General features: G+C 39.2%; 2 protein-coding genes across 2 annotated transcripts in view; both read left to right on the forward strand.

The window, feature by feature from the left end:
- man1a2 (mannosidase, alpha, class 1A, member 2) overlaps positions 1–9,728 on the forward strand; it is a gene marked incomplete at its 5' end in the record, with an annotated part of 107,548 nt that overhangs the window by 34,379 nt on the left and 63,441 nt on the right.
- LOC121815210 overlaps positions 5,548–9,728 on the forward strand; it is a 9,997-nt gene continuing 5,816 nt past the window's right edge. Inside the window, exon 1 of the mRNA XM_042224884.1 lies at positions 5,548–6,334. Coding sequence (XP_042080818.1) covers positions 5,548–6,334 — 787 coding nt within the window. The remainder of the gene's footprint in view (positions 6,335–9,728) is intronic.

A 9,728-nucleotide genomic window follows, 5' to 3' on the forward strand; every position in this document is an offset into this window, starting at 1 on the left:
TCGATGAGAGTCATAAATTTCGGTAACGATAAATTTTTGATATATCGCCCAGCCCTACTGCTATAGATTGCATATAAATGATAGATCAGAGGCAGGGTTGCTAATTTGTCAGCTAGTTAAATGTGTTTTTAAACTGTATGGCTCTAATAAACATAATCATTAACTGTACCATGAAGCAGAGACATCAGAACTATTGTTTGTACCAGGCTGTTAGTGAACTTTTTAATGCTGTAAGGTTGGACTTTTGTATTATGGGAGGCTGTGTACATGGACTCACTTTTAGAGCTGGACTCAAGTAGCGATTTAAAAAGTGATGGCAGTTCCACATTGGCCTCATTTCTTTGACTTGGTTGCTTGCATGTCGCCAAGCGTCCTACATAAGTTCAATAGATGAAGATAATATCACAGAGGTAAGGCAGCAGGCCCACTTAAGTTTAAAGTGGGCTGTATGTGACATCCCTGCTGTAAGGGGAAGCTGTGGCTGAATTAAAAAGAGGGTAAATATAGACGTGAGTGTCTCAAAGTTCAAGTTTTGTATTTCTTTTTTAGTGGAGAGAGTAGAAAGCATAAGCATAAACTAACCATTTATTTACAATTAGATTTTGGTTAACAGCTGAGGAGAAATCCAAAAAACTTATTTGAAAATTGGAATGAAAGACCGTTAAACACCCTAAAAGTAACACATTTGTTTTGTTGGGTAATTAAAGCCATGAAGAGAACAGATTAGTCATTTGCAATGTTTCAGAAGCAGATTTTAAAAAAACCAAAAAAAAAACCAAAAAACAATCTTGTTCTGCCCACTCACTGAAAAATGCTCAACAAACTTTACTCAGTCACACTGAGTGTCCAGAGGTTGTGGGTTGGATTTATGGAACCGATAAACATTGTGATAATTTACTGCGAATAACAACAGAAGCCCAAGTGGCTCACAAGCAAAACTTAATGCCACTCTTGTTCCCCACACTGCACTTCACCTCCTATTCCCTTGCTCAATTTCACTTCCCCCACCCAAATCAAACTCAGTCATTCATCAGAGCCCACTGGAGTGATAATAGAAGCAGTGGGAGGTGGAAAAAGAGGGAGATCGAGCATGGGAGGGCTTAGAGGAGAGACAGTGATGGAGGGAACAGAGGAGAGGGTGGAGAAACCTGTGCGATGGGACAGTGAAGATGAGTGGAGGGTGTTTGGAGGTGATTGTTACAGATAAAGAGATGTGAGTGGGGAGTGAGGATGATGAATGACTCTGGAGGGGAAAAAAGCAAGTCAGATTCATTCTTCACTCTCACTGAACATGTCCTTGAGCAAGGCATTTAACCCTCCTACTGTTCAGGCAGCAGTAGAATAAATACAGATTGTTATAAAAAAAAAGTGGTAACAGATGATTGAAAAAAAAAAAAAACCAGTTTAGGATTGGTGATGAACTGGGCGTTAAAGGTCTGTCCCATGTTGGATGTTAGTGAATCCTTGTAGCTGTATGTGTGTGGGACAGTCACAGATAGTGATGGATTGATTTAGAGTTAACACAAGAAAACACATGGCCCCAAACAAATGCACAGAAACACTAATGCTCTGGTTTTGTATACATTTTGCTCGTGTTCTAATCTGAGCCCACATGTATAGATAAATAAGCATTAATTAAAGCCCAGAAGTACTCATCTTCTAGAGGTGGGAATCACCATACAACTCACGATACGATATTATCACAATACTTAACGCACGATACGATATTATTGCAATTTTTAAAAATATTTTGCGATATTCAGATTCTGTACATAAAGGTAAACTTTATCAATATTCATTTTATCTAATATCAAAGTCTCACACTCAGTTTTTCTCTCATTTCAGTCAGTTTTATTGTTGACAAACTGAACGGTTTGTATTACAGTCTAGTCCAACTTAACTGAATGCAACCATCTGGTACAATTATAGCTATTCTGAACTAAGCAATTTATGAAAACTATGCAGCCCCTTCAGCAACTGAAGAATTTGACAGTAAATTAAAACAAAATATAATTTTACATTAAATAAAAAAGTTTTAAACTTAATTAAAATAAAACGTGTCTTAAATTAAAACAGGTAAACTGTCATGTTTATTGCTGCCCAAAAAAAAGTTAAACACATTTGGACAGTGAAGGAATGTCAGGATTCTTGCTCAGAAAAAGGATCAACAGGCTCTGAAGTCAGAGCATGTTCCATTCCACGAAAAATTGTTTGTAACAATTTCTGCTGTCCCTGTATCGATACATTATTAGCAAACAAAATATCACGATACTACATAGTATCGATTTTTTCCCCCACCCCTATCATCTTCCAAATCAGCGTTTACAGAGCTCACTGCCTCTATAATGGCTCTTTAACTATACAAAACTGAGCTATTTTCACTTTAAATAAAAACATTTTTTGTTTTAATTTCAACTTCCGTGAATACGCAAACATGGACACTAGTACCTCAGTTATTATTTTTCCCCTTTTTGATTATATTAAGAATTTTTTCACATACTGTATATTCCTGCACAGAATACAGCTTCACAACATATATATATTTACTGTTATAGAGAGTTAATTCTATTTTTTTTTTTATCTGTCTGTACACACTTTCATCTCGCTCTTTGCAAATTTCAGACTTTAATATTACCACAGCTTCAACACAGAATTTTAATACTCAAACTCTGTTTTCATATACGATACAATTCTTACTGGACGTTAAACAAGTGCTTGTTGTTCAGTTCCACATACTGTTTATAAATGATGGCTATAGCCACTGGGACATCATCTGGTTTGCGTCTTGTTTTTGAAGCTTTGAGCATCTGCTGTTGCCATCTTAGCTTTTTGGAAACCTTGGTTTGGGGTGGCAGTGAGGATTATTATCACTTTGGACACCAGTGGGGACTGTAATTTACCAAAAAAACCCATTGAGTATGGCTGTAATAGCGATTAGGATCATGAGCGCTTTGGCTTTTTTCAGGACATAGATCAGGGCATCTAAGGAGTCATTTTTTCCTGTTGACTTCTATACATTCAGACATTGTTTTGAAACCACAGCAGTCCCCCCGGCCATTAAAAAACAGATTTAAAGCATGCTCACTTTGGCTTTATTTTCAGACCAGTAAGTTATGAAGACTCGCAGCTTCAGGTTGAGTCCGCCATGCATCACAGAACAGCAAGACTGGGCCATACAGGAAATGAGAGGGTAATGATATTAGAAACGCATGCTGCTGCTTGGGACAGCTGGCAAGAATATAAGACATTGCTGAGCTGAATTTGGCTTTGTCGCGTTGCAGAAGCTTCCTGTCACGTTGAGAGCTTTGAAGTTTCCTCAGAAGCCACCATGCTTGCTCTTTTTTCTTTGGGTAACCTCCATGTGCAAATTTCTGATCTCTAAATTTCCAAGAAGCTCAAGTAGGGAAAGCCAAAACAATACAAGCAATTTACAAAACAAACCCACCGATGTAATATGTGTGGAAGAGGACCAAGGGCAGCCTCGTCAGATAAGGCTTCCTAGTTATTATTGGTTGTATTTGTCAGTCTCCAACAGTGCAGTCCCAAAAGATATAAACACAGACAAGGTAACGAGAAAGGCAAAACGAGAATCTGAGAAAACACTCAGGAAGATTGAATAAAGGACAGAAAGCAAAACCAAAGTGATAAAAGCCAGCCAGGGAGAAACAGATAAAGACAGAAATGAAGGTGCAGCAGACAAATGTAGAAGAACAAAGAGCAGGAGGGTTGGAGATCAACATTCAGAAGGTGTTTGCCTGAGAGAGTGGAAACAGTGCAGCAGTGATGGATTGTGTTTACTCCTCGTCTGTCCCCAGCTTTATTCTTTTAGACTCTCCTTTCTACTCCTTTTCTCTTATGTCCCCCAAACTTCTCCTCTCCTGTCTTTAGTCACTCTTTTTGTCCTATTCTACTCAACGCCTGTCTGCACTAGTCTCCACAATCTTTCGCTTCTCTCTTGTTTGTCTGTTCTTCTAAAGGAATTTGATATAAATTATATTTTGTGTACACTTTCATTAGAATTGGCTGCAATTAGAGCCATTTTCCATTAGTACCTGCTCAGGTTGGCTCGGTGCGGCCCGAGACTCATTTTAGAGTTTTCTACTAGGTCATAGTACCTGGCACAAGGTACTTTTTTTTTAGTGCCAGGTACTACAACAGGATTTCCAAGCAATCCAAATGTCCTCGAGTCTGACTAAAAGCCACAAACAGAGCAGCAGGTATAAAATGGCCTCAACTGCCACTGTAGCTGCCGTCATAGGCAACTCTCGCATTTAAGTTCATTTTATTAGATATGTAAGGTTGAAACAATTAGTAGTTGAAATATTAAGAAATAAATCAATAGTAATTCATGTTTTGTTCATTGGATTTATATGTTTAAATGTGTTATTTTTGCTAATTGTGCAATTAGATAGGAACCTTTTCTATAGTTCCGTCTGTTGTTGCTAAGAGGGCATTTTTTGGCTGGCACACTCGAGCCACGAGGTTTGCACGTCCACAGTAAGATAAATTAAAAAGTGCCTTTTTTGGACCTCCCTGCAATGTAAGGATTAAAGTTTTATTCCCTTGGAGTGAGGCCAATGAGGTAAATGTTTTCTTTTGTTTATTTTTGTTGTATGTAAATACGCTAGTGTTGCGTGATATTCTCGTGCAATTACCGCAGTGTGAGGTGTAATGTGTATTTTATTGATTGTTTTGTTGGAATGTTTTGCCATATATAATGCTTAAGGGCTTTATTAAGAATATTCATTTAAGTTTGTATTTCTTTTTAGTTCTGACGGCATTGTATCGGCTGTGGTTGGACATCATTACATGTTAAGGCATGTCGAAGAATCCTCCTGTCCGAAATAAATGTCAGTTAAAACATAAAGAACAAGTTGAGCTTTATTACGACTCGAGGGGAGTAACAGTCAGAACTCAGCCTGCTTCGTGCTGGAGGAGAGAGAAGGAGAAAGAGGTCTGCCGGAGCTGAGCCGAGCCGACAGCGCTCCGGGTCACGTGATTAAGCTCGCGTCTCTCTCAAGCATCAAAGACACTCAAACACACACACAGACATCTCATAAAGCAACCAGAGTCCAGTGGTGCAGCTTGGTTAAGCTACAAAGAAGTAACACGTTTATACAAGTTAAATGTGGAGAGTAGATTTCTTTAGCTCATCTTAAAGGGACTCTGTCAAGCAATGAAAGGGGAAGTGTGGTGGTTTGGAGTAAACGTTTAAGCTCATGTTATTGTTGTTTATACTAAGTAACTGTAATTAAGGTATGTTTAAGTTGATTATAAGGGTTTGCTTATTTTTAAGACTGCATTAGATATTTAAAATTCACATTATAGTATTTTGTTTGACATTGAAGGTTATTTTCTGTTTTACTACAAGTGAAGGGCAATTTACTATTTTGGTTTAAGAGTTTGTGACATATGTTTAAGTTGACTCTTTAAAGTAAAGCAATTTAAGTTCCTAGGTGCTTCATAAGGTGACTATTCACGTATTTAAGTTGACCTAGGTGACTTGAGTGTAGTAATACCTTTGTAATACCTTTGACTGTCTGTGACATGGAGCAAGAAGGCTGTGACACTGAAGCTGTGGAGCAGCAAGAAGCTTTTGAAGAGCAAGAAAGTTTGCCAGAACCATGCACAAGTAAAGCTACTAAAGAAGGAAGTTTGAGGAAAAGTCAAAGAGTTAAGAAGTTCACTGAAAGGGGCCAAGCACTACATGATGAAAAGGTGAACAAGCTTCAAGCTCGCTTTAAAGTCAGTTATGAAAGGTGGAAAGTTGTTGCAAAACAAGGCAAAAAGGCACTTGAAGAACCTGTTAGTGCAAAACTTAAAGAGCTTATCGACCGAGTTGAACATACCTCAGCAGAAGTGAAACAAGTTTATGATGAACTGCGCAATCATGAAACTCCTGATGCAGACACTCGCCGCAGAGTGGACACCTGTGATGCGGTTTCTCAAAAGATGATAAAGCTAGCTCAAAAAAAATTAGCAGCAGAAGAAGACGAAGAACTTTCTGAGAGAGTGGTTCACTGGAGTGATATAGGATCAGCATTCAATTCTGCAGCCTCTCAAAGATCCAAAGGTTCGAATAGCAGGCAATCAAGAAGCTCAAGTAAGTTGTCTGTAAAGAGGCAAGAAGCGGCTGCAGAGCTTGTGGCTACTGAAGCAACTCTGAAGATTATGGAGGAATTGGAAAGTGAAAGAAAGGCACTTGAAATCCTTGAAGCAGAGAATGCTGAGAAACAGAAGGCCTTAGAGAAAAAGCGAAGAGAGCTTGAAAGGCTAGAAACAGTAAAGAGAATGAATGCTGCTAAAGCACGTTTGAAAGTGTACAATGAAGAAGGAAACTCAGATGAAGAAATATCAGACCTAAATATTTCTTCATCAGACCTATCAGACCTAAATATCAGACCTATCAGAGCAAACGGAGAAATGTCACAGCTAAACCGATGAATCAGTTTGCACATTCGCAACTTAATGCAAATGCAGAGCCGTTTGATATGCCACAAGCCAACTTAAGGTCACAACCAAGAGAAAGCAAACAGGAAGATAGTATCACAACATTGGCCCAAGCTCTAGCTGAGTCCATTCACATAAGTCGCCTACCAGTACCAGAACCTACAGTCTTCAACGGAGATCCTCTCAAGTACAAGGATTGGAAAATGTCGTTTCAAATGCTGATAGACAGAAAGAACATCCCAGTGAATGAAAAGATTTACTATCTTCACAAGTATGTTGGAGGACCGGCGAGAAAGGCTGTTGAGAGTTATTTTCTGTTGGGAACAGAGCGTGCTTATTACTCAGCATGGAACATTTTGGAGGAAAGATATGGAAGTTCATTTGTAATCACCAAAGCTTTCAGAGATAAGTTGACATCATGGCCAAGGATTGGGAACAAGGATAGCGTTGAACTTCGAGAATTTTCAGATTTTCTCAGAGGATGTGAAGCGGCCATGCTTCAGGTTAAAGGTCTTGAAGTTTTGAATGACTGCAATGAGAATCAGAGAATGCTAAGCAAGCTACCTGATTGGTTGTCAGCAAGATGGAATCGAAAGGTCATTGAAATTGAAGAACAAGATGGTTCTTTTCCAACATTTAGCCACTTTGTTGACTTCATTGCGAGAGAAGCCAAGATTGCGTGCAATCCAGTAACATCGCTTCATGCACTCAAAGCAGGTGACTCAGAGAAAATGAAATCTTTCAAGACAAGAAGTGTTGGAGCAAAGGTGCTAGTGAGTGCTGCAGAAGAACGTCCAACACAAAAAAATGTGTGTTTTGTGAAAACTCAAATCATAGCATTCACACATGTAGGAAGTTTATGGACAAGGTCTTGAGTGAAAGAGTCAAGTTTGTGCAAACTAAGGGACTGTGCTTTGGATGTCTAGGCTTTGGACACCAATCAAAGAAATGTGAAAGGAGGAAAGATGTGTGACACATGTAAAGGGAAACACCCGACATGTTTGCATGAGGAACGAGACAAAACCTCAAAGAAAAGGAAAGAAAAGGAAAGTGACAAGGAACCACAAATGAAAGAGATGGAAGGCAATAAAGAGAGTAGAGAAACCAAACCCAAGGAAGCACCAAGTGAAGCAATATCAAACCGTGTGATTCAAAGTGACAGAAGTAATCTCACATCTACAATCATTCCAGTTTGGTTATCCACAACAAGCAATCCTGAACATTAGAGCAGGGCGATATGGCCAAAAATATTTATCACAATATATATTTGAAAATTTGCGATAACGATATAACTGACGATATAATTGATGCGAGACAAAATACAACTCCACAACATTACTAGCGCAAAAAGACAACCTTCCATTTATTTTCACTTAAACAAGAAGCTGGTTTTTATGTACATTAAAGCTTTATAAAAATGTAACAGTGCAAATGCAAATTCCTTGCTGAAAGTTTAACCAAAAGGCATTTCCAGTAGAAATGGGCTGACATATCCTGAGCATAACCATGTATAATATCCACTGAAGTTAAAAAGAGGTGCTTTGCAACATTAAACTGCAGTGTGCAGTACGTATTTTTCGGACCATAAGGTGCACGGGATTATAAGGCACATTAAGCGAAACAAAGCAGTCAGATAAATCAAACTTTATTCAACTCATTCTTCTTGCTTCCTCCACTTCTGTACCATTGATTCATTAATGCTGTATTCTATCACAGCTGCTCTATTCCCATGTTGTTGCAGTATATTAATGACTAACCTCGTATTGTGGATGGATTATCTCAGTTGTTCTCCTGACTGAAGTTTGGTCCGTTTACAGCATCCTGCCATGCGATTGCATTTGTCTCTAACCATGAGGAACCTTCACGTTAACTTTTTGAGTGGAAAAGTGTTAGTGTTCGTCCTCCAGCTTCAGCTGTTTATGAATCGTTCAATACTCGAGAATCACTTTACTGACTCATGAATCATGATTCACAAGCCCAACTTCAGTAACCCTACAAACGTCACTGCTGTTTAGTTTCCTGTCTTCATTTATGTTGGAAGTGATAGCAGAGCTGTACGTTTGAATTTTTCCAGAAATCTCTGTCAGAACATGCTATATCATGCTTAGGTAACTAGCGAAACTAGCGAGCTAACTTCCGCTAGCTTCCTGCTAACTTCTAACTCCGTTAAATGTAATAAATTTTGTTTTCATGGATGCCTGGAAGTTAAACTTCATAGTTACACCTGGTAAAGCAGCAATGCTGATCGTTTTATTAAAGATGAAAGAATTTAGACAGTTTTTAACTCTCAGTGATGCTGCAGTGTTCGTTTGACCTGAAGCATACGGAGTTTAGGACCCAGATTACTCCCAGATTTAAGAGCATCTTAGTCCGACAAATACGACAATAACGACGGCCGCTTGCATGTTCTGCAAAAAAATGTGCTTTGTCGTGTATCTGACGGACAAACACCAAACCAGTTCCACATCACTGAAGTTGCACCATTTTTACAAACCAATTCTGGTTCATCTGTTTCACTCAACAATCGGCCATGTGCGTATGAAAACAAAGGCACTGCGCATGCGCGTTTTACTCCCATTCTATCGCGATATTTCATTTTCCTATCGTTGCCTAACATTATACCGGTATTACCGTGAACGGTATAATATGGCCCAGCCCTACTGAACATGAGATTCTTCTCTATGCTCTTCTTGATAGCCAAAGTGACACGACATTCGTCTTGAAGGAAAAGGCAGATGCTCTGGATGCAGAGAAGGAATGTGTGCAGTTAAAGCTCTCGACAATGTCTTCTAAAGACACTTTAGTACCAAGTCAAAGGCTGTCTGGGTTACAGGTCAGAGGTTTCTCTTCTTCAAGGAGAATTCCTCTTCCTGTGACATACACAAGAGAGTTTATTCCTGCGAATTTGAGTCATATTCCCACACAAAGGACAGCAAGAGCGTGGCCACACTTAGAGCACCTGGCTGAAGAAATCGCTCCACTGATTGAATGTGACGTAGGCCTGCTCATTGGTTACAATTGTTCACAAGTGTTGGTACCCAGAGAAGTTGTGGCGGGAAAAGATAATGAACCTTTTGCCCAAAGAACAGACCTTGGCTGGACAATAGTTGGAGGAGCTAATCCATGTGTTGACTATGGGGATGCCATAGGATGTAGCCACAAGATCATTGTCAAGGAAGTGACACCCAATCTGTCAGCTGAGCAGTTGGTCAAAGAAGTGCAATACGTCTGTCGCACACAAGTCAAAGAGGTGGTCACATCTGCAGATGTAATTAAAG

This window comes from Haplochromis burtoni, unplaced genomic scaffold (genome assembly GCF_018398535.1).
Source record: "Haplochromis burtoni strain Fernald_Lab_line unplaced genomic scaffold, NCSU_Asbu1 Contig_154, whole genome shotgun sequence".
In the NCBI taxonomy this organism is placed as follows: Eukaryota; Metazoa; Chordata; class Actinopteri; order Cichliformes; family Cichlidae; genus Haplochromis; species Haplochromis burtoni.